Source organism: Sinohyriopsis cumingii, chromosome 7 (assembly GCF_028554795.1).
Source record: "Sinohyriopsis cumingii isolate HCF-2022 chromosome 7, ASM2855479v2, whole genome shotgun sequence".
NCBI lineage: Eukaryota > Metazoa > Mollusca > Bivalvia > Unionida > Unionidae > Sinohyriopsis > Sinohyriopsis cumingii.
The window spans coordinates 8,677,632-8,704,221 of record NC_142967.1 but is presented as its reverse complement, the minus strand read 5'-3'; the positions used below and the strand labels follow the sequence as shown (position 1 = coordinate 8,704,221).

General features: G+C 35.4%; 1 protein-coding gene and 2 long non-coding RNA genes across 3 annotated transcripts in view; 1 reads left to right on the top strand and 2 right to left on the bottom strand.

Moving 5' to 3' along the window:
* LOC149794712 (antiviral innate immune response receptor RIG-I-like) overlaps positions 1-10,104 on the bottom strand; it is an 81,621-nt gene extending 71,517 nt beyond the window's left edge. Inside the window, exons 1-4 of the mRNA XM_089964330.1 lie at positions 10,006-10,104; positions 4,601-5,387; positions 3,781-4,074; positions 637-885 (exon numbers count right to left, since the gene is read on the bottom strand). Of these exons, the coding sequence (XP_089820456.1) occupies positions 637-885; positions 3,781-4,074; positions 4,601-5,195 (1,138 nt within the window). The 5' untranslated portion in view covers positions 5,196-5,387; positions 10,006-10,104. The remainder of the gene's footprint in view (positions 1-636; positions 886-3,780; positions 4,075-4,600; positions 5,388-10,005) is intronic.
* A 233-nt stretch (positions 10,105-10,337) lies between these two features.
* On the top strand, positions 10,338-12,626 carry LOC149794711 (uncharacterized). The gene is made up of 2 exons (XR_016422183.1): positions 10,338-10,652; positions 10,888-12,626. It is a non-coding gene; the product is annotated as an uncharacterized LOC149794711 (long non-coding RNA).
* LOC149794710 (uncharacterized) lies at positions 12,481-14,196 on the bottom strand. Its single transcript, XR_016422182.1, has 3 exons — positions 13,879-14,196; positions 13,365-13,593; positions 12,481-13,105 (listed from the first exon to the last, which is right to left on the bottom strand). It is a non-coding gene; the product is annotated as an uncharacterized LOC149794710 (long non-coding RNA).
* Between the last annotated feature and the right edge of the window lie 12,394 nt (positions 14,197-26,590).

Genomic DNA, 26,590 nt, shown 5'->3' with positions numbered 1-26,590 from the left:
GCGCTCAGCATTAAGAGATCAGTGTTAGGACTGGTCAGCCTGGTGTCAGGATAATGTGACTGGGTGGGGCATTGTGCCACATGTCTGCAGCATGATGCCCCAGTGCTAGACATCACTATAAACTGCCACACTGCAGACATCGTAGCAATATAACTGAAAAATTGTTAAAAGCTGCATTAAAAATCCAAATCACAGTCACACACACTATCTTCTTTGCATTTCTTAGGTCATAGTATATACACATTATAGTATGTTTGCGTGTCAGCATTCCTGCCCCTTTTCTCCTTACCCCCCTACCTGTTAGTAATGTAAATGTTGGCTGCTGGTGAGTAGGTTGGGTGTTGATGAGTAAGACTATGTTGGTCAGTAACTATGGATACTGAACTGTACATATGGGTGTTGATCAGTAATTGTCAGGACTGGTACATTACCATTCCCCTAGTCCCTATACCGGCCTATAATTTTGAATCTACGGACATTTCTTTATATCATGCTTTAGATTTCCCCCAAGACCGGCCCATACTAATAGAAGTATATATCTAAATATCATTGTTACTAAATAAAATCTTTATATATTGAGATGCAGTCTGAGACCTTTCTTTATCCAGTCTGAGTACACAGCTTGCAAAGACTTACCAATTGTCTTGTGTGGTTGGGTATCGTCAGTGACTAATGTATTTTCACTTGAATCCTGGCTTTGAATGGAATCTTGTATAATCACGGTCTGTCCCTTACAGACTTGGTATATTGTTGATTCCTCCAGACACTCTCTTTGATTTCCATTTGTGTTTTGCAGTTCATATAAAACTTTATTAGGAGTACTCACTTCTTTTTCCTTATGATCATCATGAGTCTCAATCTTTCGATCTTTCAGCTGTTCTTTACCTGCATAATAAGTGTTATTAGAGATATGAATGGAAACAGAATTACCAAATTATACTTATTAAAATATACATTATCAGATATGTAGGTCGTAGTAGTTACTTTATTTGTACAAGTTTTTTAGTATATTAATCCTGGAACCATATAAAAACCATATAGTTAAATTATTAAGGTGTTGATAATTTTGTCCTTCCATAATAAAAGTATACACTGAACAAGAAATCATGTAATTTAATGTATGTAACCACTGTATAAGAGAATTATATGGACTAATATTTTCAACTGCCATGGTAATGAGCTAAGAGTGAGCAAATACTTTTTTAACACTATTAGCTTAAGATTAATAATATATATAAACCTGTCAATATTTCATACTATCATATTTTAATAAATCGAATATACATATTCAGGACAATGATAGTGTTTATTTCTGACATTTTCATTAATTCACCATACCATGATCTTTAGCAGACAAAGTATTAATTCCAGACAGAAAACAATTCTGACAAGTTTCATATCAATGCAATAAAAAAAATGTTCTCTTCACCTTTTAGTACATATATATATATATATCTATATATATATATATATATATATATATATATATATATATATATATATATATATATATATATATATATATATATATATCTTTGTATGTATGTATGTATGTATGTATGTACGTATGTATGTATGTATAGTATATATGCCGTATCAATGATATACCAAGAGATGCATACATTTTTCATTAAAAGGACACAAGGCTTGCAGAGTTTCCTTTTAATAAAAAATGTATACGAGTGGTATATCATTGATACAGCATACATACTATACATATATTTTAATTATATCACATACAAATACACATATTTGCTATTTGAATGGAGGTATATTCACAAGAGGCAAATGTGTATTGACTGAATGAATGAACTTGCATCCCTGCAGAGTGTGTCCTCTACAAAATGTAGTTCTGTCTTGCTGTGCCTATTCATATTGATAAGTTGAATGTTTTCATTTTTGAGTTTCTATTTTTATTCACATTGATTAAATCAATATAAATTAAACTTTTGATTTATACATGAAAGATGGTTTTAACAGGGATTTTTTATACTTTTTGTCATTATTTTCATACGTCACTATTGACTAAAGAGTAGAAATTCATCATTGTACTATACGAACTGACCCAACAGCACACAGTTCCAAGAATGTTTATGTATGCTTATTATTGTGCCATGGGCGGATCACAATTTGATATATCAATAGTATTGGTATATCAATATGCTTTAAACCAACACTTTAAAAGCTGTGTTATTTGTGTGTGTGTGTGTGTGTGTGTATATATATATATATATATATATATCAGGGATCGTCCTGGGCTTCGCCAGTGTCGCAAATTGCGATTTTTTTTCCTTATTGGCGACAAAAGTATCCCATCTGGCGATTTTTTTGGCGACAGACTTTTTGGTTATTTAATTTGTACATACAATCATGGATTTGGACTGGATAAATTAAAAGGGAGAATGAAAGGAAGCCACAAACTTGACTAAGCAATGCATTGGAATCAATCTGTTACACAAATGATCCTTTGTTCGTATTGACAACCCCATCTTTAGAGTGCATTGTTACATCATAATCTGCTTATGCTGACATCTGGGCTGAGTACTGTATGCTGTGATACAGTCAATCATGCTACCAAACTATACCTACAACTGACCGACTTCTGAAGACGCGAATAGAACAGATACAATTAATTGAATGTCCTTCTGTTGTTTTTTTTTTTTGTTTTTTTTTACATATACCAATACAATAGTTTTGCTGAACCTTCATAGAAAACTGATAACCTTTGAAGTACCGACTACTGCGTATAATTACAAAGCATATGGAAAAAATCTCAATCACAATTATATCTGTCGACAGTGCAGCATTTTACTCATTGATCTTTTCCTTTTGCCATCAATCCTTGTTATGGCTGCAGAGACTTAAACTCCGCAACAAGAAATAGCAAGAAAAAAACAGTTTTGCATAATTAATAATAATTATTTATTTCTCAAAATACAGGAGTGAAAGAATCCCTAAATTGGGTGTGAATTTATGCTTATATATATGGTCCAATATTGCCAGGTGTTGACTTGTGTAAGTTTCATTTGTGGGAATGGAGATCTTTGCTTGTCGAGAAAATTTATACAGCATTCAGTGATCATTCTTGGGATTTAGGAAGCAATTCACTTCAAGCTTTGTGAAGCTAGCCATAAGGGGGAGGGGGGGGGCTGCCGAGAGACTACTGGTGTCACCTGTCAGCACTGTAGACTGTGAACGTGGATTCAGTAAGATGAACCTCATAAAAACTGACATCAGAAATAAACTTTGCATTTCATCTCTCGAGAATTTAATGAGAATCAGCATGTACAGATGTGAAAAATTAGACTTTGAAACTGCATTCAACAAGTTGGCAGCACTAAAATCGCAACGGATCTTCATATAACACTTTGTAACATTTTGTTAATGCTTATTGTAATTACAGTACTAACTAACCCATCTTTTGTAATTTTCATTGCGTGTTACATTAATAGACTAAATTAACACTTCAAAAAATATTCACTACTTGTTCTGGCGACACTTTTTGAAAATTGGCGACAAAATATTGAGGTTGGCGATTTTTTTGGCGACAGCTTTTTAAAAGCCAGAACCATCCCTGTATATATATATATATATATTCACAATATTAAGAAATGGAGTAAATAAATGCTCAGATAATATTTTGCATTCTTTAATAAAAACAACTGAACCAGTGAGATGTTAGTTTCAAACCCTGATACACATTCTCAAGCTTGTGGCCATTAATCTTAAATGTTTCTTCCATTTCTTTTCTTTTAATTGAATAAATTGTAATTTATTTACCTTGACAATCAAGAACTTGGTTGAGTTTTATCTCAAGCCTTTCTATACCTTGTTCGAGGCTTTGTGAATGAAAGGCAATTTGTTTCTTTATTTCTTCCGAAGCAACTTGATTATCGTTAAGTAATGCCTGGATATTGCATAGCGCTGTAACATTATTGCCCTGTCCTGCTTTTAACATATCTAGAATGTCATCATGCTCATTCTGCATCCTTGCTATGTTATTCAGACTTGAACCGTGTGCCACTTGATCTTGTCGAATTTCCAAGATATAGTCTTGGTTCTGATTCTGTTTTTCTAGGGTAAAAGAAAGGCATTAAAGTACTATACATTTATAAAGCAATTTAGATGCACAAATGTTAATTAAAATGTCTACAAAATATCAATTAAAATGCACAAAAACCCATTAGATAGATCTGTAAAAGTCAGATTTAGATATTGGGCCATGTATATCTGATGTATTCATATATATATATATATATATATATATATATATATATATATATATATATATATATATAGATATACATACATACGTACATGTAGAAGAATTATCTCTTTATTTTCCTTTCTGTATTGCATCCTTACACTAAATTTGTTTTCACATATGATCAACTCATTCCAGATTTCAATCCCATATAGAGGTCCAACTTGTATTAGAGTGGAACCTGAAAAATCCCGCCAAGAAAAGGAACAAAGATTTTGAATATATTCAATCAAATGATATTTTAATGAAATCCAAAACAAAGATTATTACATTTGGGAACCTATCGAAAGCAGGAAACAATTTTGTCAAGGACATTTCCTTAAGAAACTTATTTACCTTGAATTTCTTGTACCACTCTCTTGACATTGCTTATTTCTCTGTTGACAAAGCCTGGATCCATATCGGCTGTCTTCAAACTTTCTAACTTCTTTTGATGTTCATATCCTCCTAAGACAACTTCAATATCAACTATGGAGTGCCTTACCTCTTCCCATAATTTACTGAAATCATGATTTGAAACTTTGGGCTCTTGTAAATGGATTATGTGGTTTCTACGATCACGCAGTCTTTCCACATTGGCTCCAACAGAACTATCTCGTGGCTGATCTGTCACTGGCTTTCCCCATCCTGTAATGGGAGGTGTAACAGAACTTACATTCCGAATAAGGCTGTAAAGCAAAGGTATGTCACAGTCCATGACCTTGAAGGCAGAGCATGGTGAATTGGACGGAAAGAGCTGAGAAAATTGTTGGATAGTCATTTGTTTTTTTAACTGATTTCTCTTGCCTGAGACAGCATGATAGATATCTGTAAATCCTCTGGGTACATTCTTTAAAAGCACATCCCCTAAACAAATAGCACATGTTGTTCTAATGGCAAGGTTTAGTCGCGCATAATTAGTTTCTTCATGCAAGATAGTTGGTGCTTCCATTTGAAATGCTCAGTTTTTTATGTAGCACATAAACAATCTTACTGAGGTTGTCTGTTGCATAGTTTCCACAGTGCTTTGTCACTTCCCATATTGAAATTAAATCATTTATTCATTCACTTTGTCATCGACAATACTTTATGGATCATTTCTGATGTAACATTGATTGGAATCCTTAGAGAATGAACCATCCGCCTGAAAGAAGAAAAGAAAATTCGTTTTAATTTTAGAGAAGACTGCATTTTCAGTGTCTTTTGGGAGAGGGTTTGTTGGTTGGTTTTTTTTTTCCTTTTGACAAGTGTATCAATTCATGTTATAGAAAATGGCAGAGTTATTGAATAAACTTAACTAAAATAAATGTACCCATAAGTAAACCAAAGAAGCTATTTTTTCTGTGATTTTTACACCGATGTCATTTAAAATAAAAAGATATATGGAAATAAGAAAAGGTATGAGGGAATTAATCCCTATCTTTCACTTAAGTATCATATTTTGGTAAATTTTGTAGACGAAGGAGGAGATGTTAATGAAGGTCTCCTTATGACCTCATCCGTAAGCTGATGGGGTTTAATTTATATCCACAACACAAAATTATGTTAAATATATTGTTATATCAATCCCCTGTTCAACAACTATAAGCATTTTAGTTATGCTCTAAAAATAAGCCCAATAGCTACAATAAGCTTGTGTTGGAAAATGATCAGATAATATCAGAACAATGGAAATGTCCTAACCAGAATCAAATCAGAAACGATAATAATAAGCTAACCACCATCATGTATTGATGATAGGAATGTGTTATTTACTTCCAAATTCCTATGGTATATTTTTTTATTGAACATGATACTTAATCTTACTTAGCAATTACACATAATACTATTTTAGTCAGTTTACATTCCACTGTTATAATTGAATTCTCTTGGCTGCATTTCGCTTCACTGTTTACATTTCCAAAAGATTATTAGACTACTCAATATTCAAATAATTCTTTGACATATTTATCACATTTCAAGAATGTTATGGTCTGGTTCAAATGTATGCCTCATACTGCAATAGTTCAAAACTTTCTTTGAATTACCACAAACTTGTCACTTGGTGTATCGAACAAGATGTGATTGACTGCTACATATGGATGGCTCATCATGACTTAAATGGATTTTCTCTAACACTTACCAATAAAGACCATCATTCTTCATTCTTTAGAAATTTACTGCATTTAATCCATCACAGAGCAAACACCTACCTGCTCAGTGTGACCTCATATGATCCACAATTGTTCGAGTATAAATTGAAAATTTACCATTTTATAGTAAAACTCACCAAATTCAGCGCACATGAAAATTACCTGTTATTTGCCATTTTACCTTGCATCTTCGCAATAAATGTAGTCTTCATTTGAAACAAAATGGAAACTTGAGAGAGCTGTTATAAATCATTAAATTGTAGAAAAAAGTTTTCATTGTCTGATATTGAGGACCATTCACACTTAATACATTAGTGGCATATGTGTGGGATTTATGGCCAACTTGTAAATTTATAAAAACAAGTCGATAGTAGAATTTATTTAAAACAAATTATTTCTAAATCAAACTAGGATTGGATTTCAAGCCAGCGAGTCCAGATGTAAAGTTATGAAAACAAATATGTGCTAGCATGTGAGGGGTATACTGTTTTATTTGTGGGCAATTCTCCGTCCCTTAGCTATGTTAAGCTATCAGCCTTTCAAGTCCCCCCTCCCCCAGCCATCAGAAAGTTGTAAAGGCTTAACGAGTTTCTGTATCCCCCATAGTGTAGGTGTTTGTTTTTCTGTAACAACTCAAAAAGAATTTTGAAGAAATAAAGTATTTGTGATGAAGCATGTGTGAGAGGATAACAATACTAAGGGGGAAAGTAAGAATTTGAGCATAACGAATAACACTGAAAAACGATTTGTTGATGCAGGCCACATAAGTGACAACTGCATTGAAAATAATATGTTCATATGATCTAACATGCATAAGGTTATTTACAAAAATACTTTAACACAGTATATGATAAACTACATAGTTTAAATTCAGACCTGAATGTAAATTTGTAATAATAATAATGAGGACTTTGTATAGCACCTAATATTTAGAAGCTCTAAGCGTTTTACAACATTAGACAACACCTATAAGATAAAAAACATAATAATATTATTACAAAAACAAACACCATGAAATTAGAAAAACATTAAAAAATAAAAAACATGCTGAGAGTATTTTAGGTAGGAAACATTATTAGGTCTTTAAGTTTGTTCTTGCAGTCGAAATAAGTGAGTTTTGAGAGCCCTCTTGAATGTGATCACTGTGTCTTTGTGTCCAAGTTCAGTGGGCAATTCATTCCATCTTGCTGGGCCCTGGTATGCAAAAGAATGCTGTCCATATGACTTTGTTTTCATAGTGGGAATAATGAGTATACGATTGTCAGAAGAGGAGCATAAGTATCTGGCTGGTGTGTACACATGGGTGAGATCGGATAGGTATGTTGGACTAGAGTCCAACAGTGAAACGTAGCACAGAGAACAAATTTTGTGTTTGATTCTGGATCGAATGGATAGCCAGTGTAGGGTACAGAGCAGCAGGGAGGTGTGCTCTGATCGTGGTACTCTAAGTATGATCCGAGCAGCTGTGTTTTCAACTTTTTTAAGTTTCTGGAGTAGATATTGAGATGAACCAGACAGAACTGAGTTACAATAGTCTAGTCTTGAAAGTACTAATGAACACACAAGTGTTTTAGTGGCATCTACTGAAAGATATCTGCGAATGGAGCTGATGTGTCTCAGCTCAAGATATGCAGCCTTGCATATGTTCATGACATGTTGGTGCAATGTGAGAGTACTGTCCAGAGTAACACCTAGGTTTCATACTGATTGTGTGAATTTAATGTTGGTGTTGCTGACATTTATTGTTTGAGGTAAAGGATGTGAATGAGAAAGTCTTTGTGTTGTGATCAGAATGGCCTCAGTTTTATCATCATTCATCTGCAGCTTGTTACATGTCATTCATGATTTCACATCAGAAATGCACCTCTCTGCACCTTGGATGGTAGCATCAACTTCAGTTGGGTGGCTAGATTTGTATATTTGGGTGTCATCAGCGTACAATTGGTGAGTTGTTGTTGTTGTTGTGGGGTTTAACGCCATTTCTCAGCACACGATAGGCTATGCATGGCGGCCAGTATTAATGGCGGAGGAAGAACCCGGGAAAACCCTGGAAAGAACCACCGACCCACAAGAAGCTACTGGCAAGCTTTCTCACATACCCACATTGGCCAAATCCTATGCTTGAACCCACGCAGACAGAGGTGAGATGGCAGTGATCCGTAATGGAGAGCACTTTAGAACACTCAGCCACTAGGGGCAATTAATTGGTGAGGCAATGGATGATGATCTATGACACTTGAGAGCGACTGAGTGTACAGAATGAAGAGAACAGGTCCAAGAACAGACCCATGTGGAACACCACAACATAGATCAACTGGACTGGAGTGTATTCCATTTGCAGATACAATTTGTGTCCTGTTGACCAAGTAGGACTTGAACCGCAGTAAGGCTGTATCATGAATGTCAGATACATGCTGGAGACAGTGAAGTAATATATCATGGTCTATTATGTCAAATGCTGCAGACAAATCAAGGAGGGTGAGGACTCTAATCTTTCCGCTATCCAATGCAGAAAGAATGTCATTAACTACTTTTAGAAGAGTAGTTTCAGTACTGTGGCAAGTGCAATATGCAGATTGTACATTGCTAAAAAGACTGTTTGAATTTAGATGATATACAAGCTGGAATAGAACAACCTTTTCTAAGATTTTATATATGAATGGGAGATTAGAAACTGGGCGGTAGTTCTTTAAATCGTTATGGTCTAGTGTTGGTTTCTTCAGCAGAGGCTTTACAATGGCAGTTTTGAAAAATGATGGCAATTCCCCGGATGAGAGAGAGGTATTAATAACATCAGTTAGTGAAGGCAATACTGGATCCAAGCACTCAAGCAGCAGTGATGTTGGAATTGGATCAAGTTCACATCTCTTCATCAGGATCGTACATACGAAATCCATAGAGACAGGTTCAAATGCTGCTAATGGTTGTCGCTCAAATTCTGTATCCCAACTGTATGGTGATGACGAGTCAATTGAAATTGTGGTGTCAAGATTATCTCTAATGCTTTGTACTTTGTCACGGAAGAAATTTTCAAACATGTCTGGAAGGTCGACTGGAGAGAAGGTAGTTGGAAGTGGTGTTGATTTGTTCCTTGTCACCATCAAACCAAAAAACAATCCATTTGGGAGCTGAGACCGCCATAACACAGGAACACAGGCACTTGATTCTGTGGAAACTAATGTGCACACTCACCATATAACATATCAGAGGCGTAGCTATGATATTTTGCGCCCGGGACGAACTATAAAATTGGCGCCCCAGCCCCCTCCCCGTTTAATCACATTTTTGAATATTACCCTTGTTTACTTATTATAATGTAACGTTGTAAGCCTCATTTTGGCGCCCCTGTACCTTGGCGCCCGGGGACATATGTACCCCCCTGCCCCCCCAAGCTACGCCTCTGTAACATATGGTGTTATATGGTGAGTATACGCATTAGTTTCCACAGAATCGAGTTGTTGTTATATGGTGAGTGTGCACGTTAGTTTCCACAGAATCAAGTGCCTGTGCACAGTAACCATGCTAGTCCTACATGTAAGACCTGACGCTGATATTTATGTTTTGGCACGTAAACAAAATCAACATGTGCTATGTCTTATATGTAGGACTAGAACCAAGCAAGTCACCCACTTGTGCAGCCCCAAAATGGACCGTGGCCCGCATCAACCATGCCTTTCTCATTCTGCTCGCAGACATTTGTGATGGCCCCCGATGGTCCATATTGCTTCGTTTACAGTGCATAACAAGACCCATTCACCCCTCATCACAAACATCCTTGCGCTAGCGCAAATAGTTTTAATATTCTTGTTCAGGAGTTTCTCTTTGTTATTTGCATTTTATTATTTTATGGTGGGTCGTACTCACAAGGTCCCTGGAGCGGGTCCCTTTGTATTCCTTCCCGGTATATTTCCTTGACATATACTTCCTTCCTCAAAGACTAGGTATTGTGGCTGGTTTTTATTCTTGCAGTAGGACATCCGGGGAATTGTCACGTGACATTCATCACAACGCGGCCGCCATATTTGTTTGGGGGAAAACAAGTAATCACAATCCATTGTAAAATTCCTAAGAGCTGTTGTGCACCAGGTTGTCATTCCAACAAGAGGAAAAATCAGGCTCAAAAGTTTTATATCATACCCAATCAATCCTCACGAAGAGAAGATGGTTACATGCAATCAGCAGAGCAAAGCTAAATCCTGACGGCAATATTAATAAAAATAAACGCTGGTCTCCAAGATGCGGACACTGTTACGTTTGTTCAGCACATTTCATTCCTGGTAAGTATTATGCTAATTTATATCCCTTCATTTAAACCGTTATCTGATTTACTGTAAATGATGAGAAATGGAATTAAATTTTTTATAATATAACGTGTTCTACCGCACCCTGATGTCAATTTCGTTTCACTAAGTACCCGTTCACAACACTAAAGTGGAGTTTCAGCAATAAATGTCTTGATAGTGCAGAAGAACATTCTACATCTGAAATAAGTTTTCCGTTCTAATTTTTCAGGTCTCAACACATCCAGATTATGTGCCCTCCATATTTCCAAGCACCACAAGTAGACAAGATGGTGAGACAGAAATGTCAAAAGTAAAGGTTGACCGCTTTAAACGGGCTGCAAAGATATCAAGTGGTGCAGGTATCTCTCTCTCTCTCTCTCTCATATATATATATATATATATATATATATATATATATATAGAGAGAGAGAGAGAGAGAGAGAGAGAGAGAGAGAGAGAGATTTGTATAAAATGTGCACACAAATTTACAAAACATTGGTACAAGTTTGTATATTGTATAACTTTAAATTAATCAAGATGAACAATTTGATCAATAAATATTGAGATTTGTGAAAGTTCATAACGTTCCCATAAGTAATATATATATATATGCTTCTTTTAACAGTGAAATTGGCTGAACCATGTCAGGCAACGAAGAAGTTGAAGTTAATGGATGTTAACAAACAAATGGATATACCATCTTGTTACTTCAGATGACAGTGACACAGGAATCACAACACCTGGAAACAAAGTCACCTGAAGTTGAGTCAATTTCAACTGCACCACAATTGATGCCAATGAAACAACCATTGGAAAAATCTGAGAGATAAATGCTGTATATGGAAATCGAAACTCTCAGAAAAGAAAGAAATGATGCCTTACAGAAAACATCAAGTCTGGAACATATGATTAGTGCTACCTCTCTTTCATCAGCTTCTGTAGAGGGAAACAATGATGCCTGCCAGATGATGACTGGCATTAGCTGGGGTATAATTTTACAGCTGTTTACTTTTTTAAGTACATGTATTACCAGTAAATGGTCAAATAAAGCCAGCCTGCCACTAAAGGAACAACTGTTTTTAACACTTGTGAAACTACATCATAATGTGTCTCAAATCAACAACAATTGACTGCTTCTGGAAATGGATTGATCTCATGCATGCAAAAATTGGATTCATGATCAAGGGGACTGATAGAGAGACAATATTCAGCACAATACCGCCAGTGTTCAAATCCAGATTTCCTCGTCTGACTTCAATAATAGATTGTTTTGAAATATTCATTGAAGCACCCAAAAATTTATTGGCAAGGGCACAATGTTATAGTTCATACAAGAAACACTGCACAGTTAAAAGTTTTATTTATTGTACACCTCTTGGGTCCATCAGTTACATATCTAATGCATGGGGAGGCAGAGAACGTGTGATCGGATTGATGAAAAATAGATTTACTGTATTGAAAGGGACTTTACCAATCAGATGTGTCAAAAGCATTAAAGATGAAAGCGTTGAATCGGTGTTATAGAGTTGTGACAAAATAATAAAGGTGTGTGATGCCCTAACTAATTTGTGGACTGGGATTGTGTTTAAAGAGTAAACCGGATCACAGAATATATGTTTGAGATTTTTATTTCAATTGTTGCATTTCATGATGACATGTCAAATACATTATAAAAGAAATTTAAACATAATCCATGACAATAATTATTTACATGTACATGTATACTGTGACACAAATATTACAGAAATGTATTTTAATGCAATATTTTTATCAATAAACACACTCATATATGTAAATTACTACATTAAGCTGTTTTATTATGTCAATACATTAATCACATTGAATACATTGAAATTCATTGACAAAATGAAAAGAAATGCCTCATGAGTTGTTATTTTTGTACACAGCTGACCGTATTTACATGCATCATAAATTTGTTCATTGTTATTAAACAAACTTAATAGTAAATTGTTGTCTGTTTCATTTTTTTGCCAATTTCCATAAATTGAATCACACATCTTGTTTAAATCGACGCCTTCAATTTTCTCATTTTTTGCCAAATAAAAGCTTCGGAAGGATGGTGACAACTTACTAGATGTTGGCTCAGGTCCAAGAGAAACAAACCGACCACTGTACTCTTTAAAGGCACTCAAACCAACACAAGGTTCATCCAAACTAGCCAGTGCTTTCAGAAATCGATTCTGCTCTTCAGCGGTTGCTGGTTCTGACATCTTTCTCATCTTTTTCTTAGATCTTTTTAGCGCCTCTTTGGCAGCAGTCTTATAAAATTGTATCTCGGCTATGTTTTTTTTGGTTCTACTTTCTTCACAAAACATGCATTCCATTCACATGGGCGGTCTGTGCAGGTGCTCGATGTATATCCCAGTCGCACTGCAGTTTCTATTTTAAACAGTAATGCACCAATGTGGGAACAAGTCTCTCCTAACCTATAATAAAGCAATAAAATGTTTTGTTAACATTATGATATAATATACTTAATTTGGTGCAACTATAGTCTTAAAATATGCATATGTATAACTATAAGGTTACAGATTTAGATTCTTTCTTTAAATTTATTGGGCTGTTTACAGAGTTCAGCGTTTATCCCAGATTTTCCAGTATACAATGAAAAGAAATGGTTTGAGTAGGTGACAGTGTCCTTATTGTCTAAATTTATGTCATGGTAACTAAGTTACATGTACTTACCCAGCCATACAGTTACAATGTGCTGCAATAACAGGTCCTGATTTTTTTAATGCAACCCATGGGTGGTGGGGTTCTTCAGTCACTCTCCAAGAAGGCTTCACATCAGCTTTCAAAACATAATGTCCACTGTCAGTCTTCATGTGGAAAACAGTCTGAACCCACCCTGACACAAAAAAAATGTGTGCCTCTAGAGACCTCTAGTTCTCCATTGCCTCAGCAGAATAAATACCTGTAAATGAAAATGATAAGTTGTTTTAAATTTGAATAATTATGTAAAAACAATTAGTTGAATCTATTAAATGAAAATGTAAAAGATACATAGACAATACCTTCTTTCTATTCTACAAATTAATACACTACTAGCTTTGTCAACATGGTATTTACAAGCACCACTATTCACTATTTACAAGCATCAGTTTATTGTAGTTTACCGTTATTTGCAACATTTAGTAATATTATTATTTACATTCAAAGAAATACGTTAATTCACCCGTCAAATAAAATAAATACTTACGTGGATGTTTAATCAGGTAGTTATAAACATCGTGGTATTCAGTAGCTGGCCATTGTTTCGGGTCATTGATCCAGGTATCAGCGGGCACCTTATAAGGACAAATATCCATTGCAATCAACTTCAGTTTTACCAAGTACCTCTGTTGTGTGTCCAAAGCCAAATTGTCTTGATATTGGTAAGACATTTCAATTAAATTTAACAATTAATCTAATATAATAACTGAATTCTTCGAATTTCGATCTTTCACAAACGTGTCCCCCAAACAAATATGGCGGACGAGTTGCTATGTTGAGCACGTGACTCGATGACGTCAGTCCGACTGCGAATGGTCCCTAAATTCCAGTGATCTTGACCAAGGATTAACCTAATGTGTGTATCATATGTGTATGCTATATTGTTTTAATCATGCTATATCGTGTTTGTGTTAGGAATGACCATTTTATGTGCATTATATTTTTATCTACTTTGCTTTATTTACGTACCAAAAAGAAAAACAAAAGGTTTAAGGTATAATAGTTGCATAAAAATGAGCAGCAGAGAGGGTGAACAGACCATAGAATTCCGACAAAACAAATAAAACAAACAAATAAATCATCTCGTAGAAAGGTCAAGATTTTACAAATGAACTTTTCCTTGAGATGTTTTATTTCTGTAATGGACGATTGTACTAATAAAACCTCAGTTCGAAATAGTATCTGAAAAAATAAAGTACTCTACGTGTTTATTTATTCTTGTTTATTTTTTTGACGACCAACGTTGGTAGGTACCCTCTCTGCTGCTATTAATTTACCATCATACCAAGTTTGATGAATATTTTTCAACGCGTTCTCGCTGTCGTTTTTCCTCATCTGTTTCATCTTCATCTGAATCTTCGGAATTTGTTCTATGTTTCAAGTAATATTCAAGTTCTGATGGTGGTTTTTCTATTTTTGGATTTATGTTCTTTCTGTGTTTATAATATATCATCAAACTTCTGTATCGATCTCCACCGCAATTTTTACAAATCTGATATAATCCTCTAACGCCGTTGTTACATCCAACACAACTTCGTGGACCAGCATGAGGATTTTTCTTTATAAGATAATTATGTTTCTTGCAATATTCTCCACGGCATTTTTTATTACAATTGTTAGTGGTTCCTTGACGTAACCACGCAGAGTTGTTCATTATATTAATGATATCTGTTTAATTCAATTTAATTTTATCATCACCCCTGTTACCCAAATATTTTATCAATACCCACACGATATCTTGTTCTTGGATCATGTAAATTTATTGTTATAAATCCATGCGGAGTAGCTTGCGCTCGTGAGAAGAAATTTTTGAATTTAATTATATCCATGTCACCACCACACCAAGTTTGATGAATATTTCGCAACGTGTGTGTGTCTACGCCATTAAACACAACTAAAATGTTGCAGTTGTCTCTGATCACCTTCGGAATTTGTGTATATCGTTGAGTAACATAGATCACGTCTGTATTTTTGTGTCTACCTCGGGAAAATATTCTGGCTGGATTTGATTGTTTATCTAGCATCACATCGTCGTATACAACTAAATTATTAATAAATCCGTCTATGGAATCTACGGATGGTGCTTCATCAATATCGGTTATAAACTCTATAACATCATTATCTTCATCCAGTAATCGTGCGTTTTCATTGAAATCTTTAAGTACATCATAACATCGTTGATCATCAACGGATGGTGCTACTAAATATAATTTATCCCATTTCAACCATCTCATTATCAGATTAAGTAATAATTGCGTCTTACCCGATCCAGATGGTCCTATGATAATCATTCTGATGGAGTTCGGTAGCGCAGGATGATGCTTAACAGGTTCTCGCTGCCGAGTTGCTGAGAAATCAATTATATCCATATATATTATAACATGAATTTATATTGTTTACGCTGTAGAGTTAAAACTCCAACTACTGATTTAGCCACAGTTATAACAAAAAATAAAAAAAATAGCGTACGGTGGAAAATGTTCTATATGCGGTAGAAAGAAATTTTCGTTTTTACCTAATAGGCGCGGTGGTGATATTGCTAATTTGATGTCAAAGTTTCCAGGTACTCCATGGGCTAAATACAGTGGGGAAAAACATCTACCAGGATATAATTATTGCGGTCCTGGTACTCGACTCGATATCAGGCTCGATAATCAAGATCAACCAAAACCAGGCGAGGAACCAATAAACGCTATTGATCGAGCTTGTCATGCTCATGATGTAGCTTATAAAAGTCAAAATCTACAAGATAGGCATATTGCAGATGTAAAATTAATTCATTCATTAAATTCTATAAAAAATAAAAATATTAGAGAATCATTAGCTGATTGGTTAGTAAGATCCTCGATGAAAGGTAAATTAGCGATTGGGGCTGGTAATTAATAATGGAATCAATTTATTATTCACCGAGAGGATACTGGAGAGGCAAAGCAGCAATTGGTAAACTCGCTGATGCAGCGGCGGTTAAACATTCTACTGCTAAAACGTGGTTATCCAAACAAGCAATATGGCAAATTTATCTACCACGTCCTAAACAAATTCAGTACGCGTATTTTGATGTCAGTGTTCCTAATGATGTTCATCAAGCTGATATTCTGTTTTTACCGCATGATACTGTGCGTGGAAAAACGTACAAGTACGCGCTAACCGTAGTTGATGTTGCAAGTAGATATAAAGAAGCAGAGCCGCTATCAGCGAAAACATCATCTGAAGTAGCCGATGCGTTTGAACGAATTTATCAACGAGGTGGTGGACCACGAGGTGGTCTACGATGGCCACAGCTACTACAGGTTGATCCTGGTAAGGAATTTCTTGGTCCAGTATCATGGCTGATGAAACAACATAATACCAAAATACGACGAGGACATACTGCGATTCATCGTGATCAAGCAATTGTTGAGCGATTTAATCGAACACTTGCTGAGCGGTTATTTGGATATCAATACGCGAGGGAATTTATTCAAGATAAAAGATCTCGCGAATGGGTTGCAAGATTACCAGGCGTGATAGCTGCATTAAATAATGAGATCACACGAACAACCAACATGAAACCCATTAGCGCGGTCACAAAAAAAAATATACCAACACAACGAAAAGATGCTGGAAAACAAAAAATATTAGGTGATGTCACAGTCAGATATTTATATGAGCCTGGTGAACTTGAAGGTGGTAAAGCGAGAGCGACTGATCCTATTTGGAGTGTTACCACACACAAAATATCTACCGTGACAAGATCCACTGGAAGAAATGTAGGCGTTTCCAGACCTGCAATCTACAGATTAGATTCGGCCGCTCCTCAACGTGGATTTACACGTGAACAACTACAAATAATTCCCGCGGATACACAACTACCACCGCGATCACTTCAGTGATTTCGATCACTTAACTAGCACTAGCGCTAAGGGTGCCAGCACCCCGACGTCGATTACACTCAAGACAGGTTAACATGGTATTTTCTCGTGTATGACCGCGACTATTATCTTTTCTATCTACGGTAAATTGTCTTGAATCATTACTCGAATATCGCCATAACATTATACAATTACAACTGGTGCAATGATTATTCTGCTGCTGTTTTAACTCAATAATAAATTCAACATCAAGATCAAAGTCACGTTTATTTTTTTTATCAGATTGTTTGTATCCGATTAATTTTTTTCTTATTATATCATCATCGATGATGTTAAATTTATCAACGATTTCAGGAATTATAATTCTACGTAATTGAGATATATTTCTGACCCTCGATACCGCCAAATAAACTAAATTTGACCACTCGATGCGATCGTCTACAATCCAGACTCGTGTGTCAGAAATAGTTAATCCCTGAGACGAGTGGATTGTCATAGCGTATCCCAACACCCATGGAGATTTGTCAGCGTGTATTGCATCTTCAACCACACTGATATCAACGGCGACAATATCATTTAATACGAGATTCTGTTTCCTTGACTCTGTCAAGGGTCCTGGAATATCAACATTAATATTCTGTTTTCGTGTATCTGATGGTCTATAACACAACGGTACGGGTAGTTCTGAGTGTTTTTCTTTATGCAGCTGAAATAACTGCTGTTGTAAAGCGTCTCTGATTATTTTTCTACTTGCTACGATCAAATCGGTGGGTCTCCATAAATTCAAAAAATCACTCATTGAGGTCTCTGAGATCACTCCACGTATTATTTCACACTGAATTTTGTTTGATTGTAATCTGATTAATTTTTTAAACTCCTTCAAATTTGCATCAAGAGCTCTATGATCATCATCTATTTCTTCGTAATAATCAACGAAATTTTTTAACCAATCATATGGAGATGGTCCAACAAAAGGCGGCGGTTGACCATGATCGCCACACATTATTATAGCGGTATTTTTCGTCAACAACCAATCAAGAAACGTTTTTAATGTATCCAATGACACCGTGCATATCTCATCCCAAATAATTATTTTAGTTATATATTTTTCTCCCATCCGTTCAGGAGTCCATGTATCTCCGCGTCACCGAAAGAAACTATGATAAGTACACGATTGTACTTGCCGCTGTTTCATCTCACGTGCAAGTCTATGTGTGGGTGTCAGCACGATTATATCTGAATTTCTAAAAACATTAATCGTTCGAGTTGTTTTGCCGCATCCACCAGGTCCATTGAGATATACTGTCTTATATCTGGTTATTGGATCACTCAACGATGGTGCTTTCGACATTTCTGATATTTTATTACCCCTACGATAAAAATCTCTCATTGGAACATCTGCTGATTCTGTGTAATTGTGTAATAGTTCCTTTTTTATTCTCCACGAACCCCATCGTTCATCATTACTTGTAAATTTCATAACAGGTTCTAAATATTTACTTGAAATATAAAACGAATCTGTTGCGACTCTGACTGCGGTCTCAGGAAATCTATTAATCATCGATAATAAATTTATAGAAACATAAGCCAACATGGAAGATCTTAGATGAGTATATTGCGGGGAGACGTCATTTATGTAACTAACGATCGTACCTAATTTTGTTCCGTCGGATAAATAAACACTTTCTCGATTTACAAATATATTTTTCGCTGTTGTATCAGCGATTATAAAATCGTACTCGGCATCATCCAGAATTAATCGTGCGTGATGTCTTTTATAATCATATGCACCACCTTGAGTAAATTTAACTATAATTTTTCTACCGAGATCTTTTGCGGTTTTGAGTGTATTAGGAATATCATCCTTAAACTCGCTAATAACTTCAGAATCTGACATGGGCAACCAAACTTTGGTCTGTGCATGATATGATATAATTGCCTCACTGACCACCAACGATGTCAGTATCATACAATCTAGCATATATCGTAACAAAACTATAGGTGCCCAACGTTTTTCACAAAAATGTCTACCAAACCAAACATAACAAATCTTGTGAAGATTTTCGTTAAGCTCGAATGACTCAATACAGGCGAATCCAGTCAGATCAAAATCAGGTAATGGTCCATTAATTGCCACTCGCGTCATCTCGTTTGTTGGGTGACCAAATCTTTCAAAGTACACAGAACAATCTCCGTATCCCAGAAAACTTCCTGGATAACATGCAACCATATCAACCGAAATAACATCATTGTAATTATATTTGGTATTCCATAATCCGCCATGTCCATATTCGACGCAACTTGCGCGTACGTCCTCGAGTAAATCAAATCGTGTTGGTTTCCATGAATTTCGTTCTCTGGCGAAATGAGCCACAACAGATGGAACGGTAAAACAATTAGTTAGTAATTTGTCAGTATTTTCCGCGTGCTTGCACTGTAAAAACGTCGCAAGATTTTTCATCTCGTCATGGAGGGATTCTGTGCGATATATTTCACCGTTCGGTTTGACAAACTGATCAAATTCACCTTCTTCATTACTTTTAAATAACCATACCGATACAGGATCGGTTTTACTTATTTCGTTGATAAAATCAAACATATCTGCCCCCATATCTGTGGGATAAAATCTAACAGTTCGATCACGTGGAAATATTGTTACTGCGTTAGTCCATGCGTGCGCGTTGTGATCGATAATATTTATTGGAGCTCCTTTCGATTTATATTTCGACTGGTACATTACTTCTCCCGTTATTGTCGCCACAGTTATTGGAAATTTTAATATTTTTCCTAACTCAGCAACATCTTTTATTGTAGCACCGGTATCCTTAACTGAATCAGCCCACGAGTTTATTTTTTCACGCCTTAAATCAGTTGATCCATTTCCACGCATCGCGTTTGTAAAGTGTTCTATTACTCGTTCGGCTACACAATTTAACCTTGAAAATTTCATCGGCGCTAGTTTATCAACGTTGGGTTTTTTATTTATCTCATAGATTCCATAAATAACCGCTGTTACAGGATACGCTCGTTCATAATACGGTTTGTCAATACCCGTCAGTAGACCCGGTCTGGAATTTTTACTTAATATGATAGTTTTATTATTGCCAAGGACAGGATCATATTTATCACGGATAATCCAACTACCTGTTTCTGTTAATACAATAAATTTTACTCTGAAGAAATATTTTTGATTGCCCTCGTATTCAGCGATGTAGTTAATGATAGTTGCCGCTCGCTTGTCGTTCATTGTGGCGTCCGTGACAGCGTCCTTGACTCCGTCAGTGCGTATAATCTTGAACGTTGACCATGTATGAGATGCACCATCCGTGTAAAATTCTTTCTTGGCGTCGTGAATTTTCGAGATCAAACTTTTATTTTTCGGATCAACCAAATCTCGCACTGGCAAGTCAGAAGATAATCTGTCAAGGTTGAATTTATATTTAACAGGCCTAGTTTGGGATAATCTCTCAAACTCGTTCATATAATTAAAACAAATATTTAAATAAAGAAAATTATATATATATATGTATACAATGTCTCAATGTAGATGGTTGATGATCGGCTCAGTAAATCGATGCAACAAATCCTGTAGAAAGGAATTTTGTTGGATACACTCACAAAACAAACGACGAGGAAGTCTAGGACCAATACCATGTCTACGGTGTGGTATTGGAGTGCGAGGAAAAACAGAATTATGTGGAAAGTGCGGCGGAAAACGGTTCAGAGAACTTAAAAGATATTATGACAAAAAAAATAATAGCGGTGAAAACGCTATAAAATCCGTGAGGGATTATATATCAAGATTTCAGACAAACAATGATTTAAACGTATAATATTATTATAATGGAGCAAAATATATTTGTCCCACATCCTGTCATAACAAACTATGAATCAAATATTAATGGTATCATCAGACACTGTAGGTTAAAAAAACCAGTTGGTTGTATTAATAATCATGGTTATCTAAGGTTCACATGCGAGGGGGGAAAGAAACATTATCTATGTCATAGATTTACGTATGAATGTCATAATGGGATGATCAATGACGGTCTTGTTATTGATCATATTGACGGGGATACTCAAAACAATAATTTATCCAACCTTCGTGTTGTCACATACAGCGAGAATAATACACGTGGTAATACAGGAAGATGTAAGACAATCGGAAAGAGGGCGGTAATTTCTACAAACATAGAAACTGGCAAAGAAATTATATTTCAGTCTATGAACGCGGCTGCGACATATTTTGATATTAACTCGCGTGTGGTAAAATACGTCGCAGAAAATATAACCAGATCTACTTTCTCGAAAAAATATAAGCAGAAAATTACATTTCAGTATCAATAACTATCATCACCACATTATTAACTATCATCACCACATTGAATTAATTTTTTTAATTTATGTCACAGTAGGTCCTCCATACACTACTGAATTTTTGATTATATAAAAGGGAGATTACTTTGTAATATATAGTTTTCTTCGTAGATTTTTGATTTTTTATGATCGTAATTAGTCAGTTTAACTAATTACATCGTAATTAATTACACCGTAATTAATTACTCGTAGAAGTATTATTTATGGTTTTTAAATATTTCCCCATCATACAACATTACGAGAGATCATGACAATGTTATTGATCCGTAGGAAGCTGTGTGTAGAACAGAAACCGTTGTCATGGTAATCGATCTGCAGGTGTGTGTTCATGCCACTGTTATTATTGATTCTCAGTCTGCTTAGGAAAACCTCTGTTTTATATTCAGAAACTGTTATTATTGATTCTCAGTCTGCTTAGGAAAAACGCTGTTATAAATACAGAAACTGTTATTATTCAGAAACTGTTATAAATACAGAAACTGTTATTATTCAGAAACCGCTGTTTAGTGTAAATATTGGTTCCTTAGCTATATAGCTAACTATATATTAACTTCCAAAACATATGTTCGTAACAAGGTTTGATAGCTCAATCAGTATGGTATTGGACTGTGACGCTCGCGGTCCAGGATCAAACCCCCATGGCTGACAATTTGTCGGTGGTGTACGCATAATTGCGATTTTTATAATAGTGGGGGGGGGAACCGCAAACCCCCCCCCCCGCTCAGCAAAATTCCCACCCACAATATTGACTTGTGGGTGATACATATTTTCGTATCATCCACTGGATTAATTATTGTGGGTGGGTTTTTGCTGAGCGTATATGTTTGTACTGTCCTTAGTTAGTTATATGTTTGTACTGTCCATGCATAATCTGAACTCGCTAATACACTCGATAGGGGCTCTTCATTCATTGTATATATCCATTTCATTGTATATATGTTATGTGTATATCCTCTAAACTTGGTAGATTGCGGTGGCAAGCTACGAGTTTAATGAGGATTGTGCCGTCCTTAGTTAGTTATATGTTATGTGTATATCCTCTAAACTTGGTAGATTGCGGTGGCAAGCTACGAGTTTAATGAGGATTGTGCTGTCCTTGTGCCGTCCTTAGTTAGTTATATGTTACGTGTATATCCTCTAAACTTGGTAGATTGCGGTGGCAAGCTATGAGTTTAATGAGGATTGTGCCGTCCTCCCTCTTGGGCCTCTAGACCGTTGTTTGGCGGGTTAGGGGCTCTCGTAGAGGGAATATTTGCCTAATGAACTTGGTAGATTGCGGTGGCAAGCTACGAGTTCTTGGTTGTGCTGTCCCTGAAACATCACGACGAACTCGCTAAACACTCGATATGTGTTCTAGGGATATTTTTTTTATTTTAAAGATGTATATATTATATAATGAACCATGAAAATATCAATGATGTAATTGTTGCTATTAAAAAATTGAAAAAAGATGGAATTAATATATCTGATGAACTAAATCCTGAAAAAATAGTTTCTGATTTTGAGATTTTACAAGAACGTAAAACCAAGGGGACACACACACTATCATCTGAATACAGGCTCATGAAACGGATTCAGGCGGCAATGTTTCAGTCGCTAGCTACCGTAGAAGATGATCATGTAAAAGGAGTTCGTTCCTCTCTCTACCGCCATAGAAAGAATTAAATCGTTATTATCCCACGAGTATGAGGCAAAGAAAACGATTAGTACTCGCATAAGACTATTAAGAAAAATTATGTTAGATCGTGAAACGATCCAGAGTAACTTCGTTACTGGTGAAACGATCCAGGGTAACTTCGTTACTGGTGAAACGATCCAGGGTAACTTCGTTACTGGTGATAATGAAAATGAAAGTTTTGGTAACTGGGGTCCATGTCAACGCTGACCACGTGTATTGGTAGTCAAAATCAAGAAAATTCTAACTTTGTCAAATTGTTCCTAATAAATTTTATTTATTATAAATTAATTTTATTTATTTACTGCATTAATTTGTTTTTTTTTTACTGAAATTTAACAAAATTGTACAAATTTCTTAATTTTGACTACCATTTACCCCATCAAAAGCATAAAATTGTACAAATTTCTTAATTTTGACTACCATTTACCCCATCAAAGCATAAAATTGTACAAATTTCTTAATTTTGACTACCATTTACCCCATCAAAAACATAAAATTGTACAAATTTCTTAATTTTACAAATTATTTATTTCTGAATTATTATTTTATTTCTGAATTATTATTTATTTATTTCTGAATTAATTTATTTATTTTTACTGAAATTTAACAAAATTGTACAAATTTCTTAATTTTGACTACCATTTACCCCATCAAAAGCATAAAATTGTACAAATTTCTTAATTTTGACTACCATTTACCCCATCAAATTTACAAAATTGTACAAATTTCTTAATTTGAGTACCATTTACCCCATGAAAAACATAAAATTGTACAAATTTCTTAATTTTACAAATTATTTATTTCTGAATTATTATTTTATTTCTGAATTATTATTTATTTATTTATAACTCTGATGGGTGAGTTGGTAAACCCTCCATTACATAAAGATCTACGATAAAAGTCTTACGATAAAAGTCTTACGACAAAAGTCTTACGACTTTACATACAGATTTATTACAAGCTCTTCTTCACGTATGTCAATTAAGCGATTAAGGTGGTCTGTGAGTTTAAAATTGATTCGTGTTAACATATTATTGTGACACCGCAAATACACGGGATTAGTTGGTTCTTGCACGATTAAACTTCCAGGGGGAACTTGTGGTGTGAACGTGTACAGGATGTATCCTTGTTGAGCCTGATTTGATCTTCCGAGATCTATTTGATAGCTGCCATCGATTACGTCACAAACCAGATTGACCGCGACCGTCGGTGTTATATTAACGATCCCCGGAGATACGTGTCTTCCGCCGCCGTGTGGATCATTATCATGTCTAAGAACAGCTGCTGGTAGAATTAATTTTCTCCATGCATCGAGTATTTTAGGAAAAAACTCATCAATGACATCATTGATAGATTTTCTTAACTCGGTTACACTATACCCGGGAAATTTATAATTTGGTACATCGGCTTCTGTTAATTTATATTTTTCTAACCATTTATATGCATCAGGATTTTTAGGTGATTCTAAAAGACTAAGCATCGCCTGAACTATTCGGTTATTAATATATTCCATATCTGATATAAGCTGATTTAATATTTCCACACGCGTGATGACTTTTTCACGCGATGACGCTGATACGTCAAAAATATGTTCGTTAAAATATTGATTTAGTTGATCTAGTTGTTTTTTACACTCTTGATTGATTTCCTGAAAATATTTAATAATCTCATCTCGATAAAAACCCTTAAAACGTCCTGTTTCCCCCGGATTTTTAAAAATCCATGCCTCAATTTCACCGAAGAAGGAAAAAATGTGAAGCATTGATTTATTTTTTATAATACGTAGTTTTTCCCCGTATGATGGATTAATTTCATGATATGATTGTCTATCCGTGACATAATCAGACTTTTTCGGTTCTGGTGGTATCGGTGTTATCGGTGGTGATATTTCAGGCCAACCTAGTACGGATCTTATCGTGGATTGATAAATATCAACAGCATAATCAGGCGAGTTTATTTCAATCGTCGAGGACAGGGTGGGTTCATGAACATTAATTGATATTTTTGATTCTTTTCCCGTTATTGATTTTATTCTACGCGCAAATTCCTCACTGATCTCTTCAATCTCGTAACTGCCGGTTGGTATTCCAACAACAACCCAGTCAGGTGTTTCATCGGGTTTGTTGTTGTTAGCAAATACGAGCGAATTATTTGCTGGTGTACCATTAAATGATTTTGATCTGATATTTGGCCAGCTGTAATATACTCGTAATTGTGCTAGTGCTATTTCTTTTACTGGAATTGCAGTGGGAAAATTAACACTAAATTCAGGATTAATTGAACTTACCGAGATCATCGTTATCTTTGGCGGAGTTGTGTTGGTCACGATCTGCTGGAGTAATTCTGTCATTATTGATACTTGTATCTTTAATACCTTCGTCGTATATTTTGGTTATCATTGAAAATTCGAAATCAGATATAATTCCATCACTGAGACTCGCTGATAACAACGAGGATAATTTCGAGTATGCTACCGTCGCTGTATGTAATTTTATTTTGTAATCGGATAATTTTTCGTTCGTACAAGTACATATTTTTTTTGTGATGATATTAAGCACACCTGCAATCGTTGTTGCTGCTGAAATACAAATAGTTACAGCTACTGGTGCCATCGTTGTCAACGCTGATAATATTACACCGGTTCCAGCAACAACAGCGGATACTGAATAAACAATCACATCAACGATAACCAATCGTCGTCGATATTTTTTTACTTTTACTGTATATTGATCAACTTGATCTTTTAGCGCCGCCTGCCATTCACGCGCTTGATTGTATCTGTATTGTGCACCGTCCATATATATTTTTATGCAGTAACCAATTGAGGTGTTTCAGCTACAAATTCCAAACACCACCAGAAGGATGTTGCGGTTAATTTCTTATCATCTGCTTCCAGAATAAATATTTCTTCGGTTCCGCTATTTAATACAACAGATACAACCCCGGAAAACCTGTCGGTGGAATGACGCCATGGAAACGTTGTAAATATTTCAAATTTTGCAGCATTGAACACGGACAACCTGTACACGCCAGTGACTGTTGCGGTATATTTGATAGTATTATTTTTCTGCGACCATGTTGCAAATCCCGATGATACCGTGCATACGATGTTTGTGATATGCCCGGGAGTTATTTCAGCTGGAATTTTAATCAGACTGGTTTTATTGATAATCTCAGGAATTCCCGCTACGACGTCTTGCTGTGTTTGTTTGATCGTGTCTAGGTTACTTTTGATATCAACGAGTTTCATGTCAATGGCGCGTGGAGTACCGAAGAATTTATCTATGGTATCA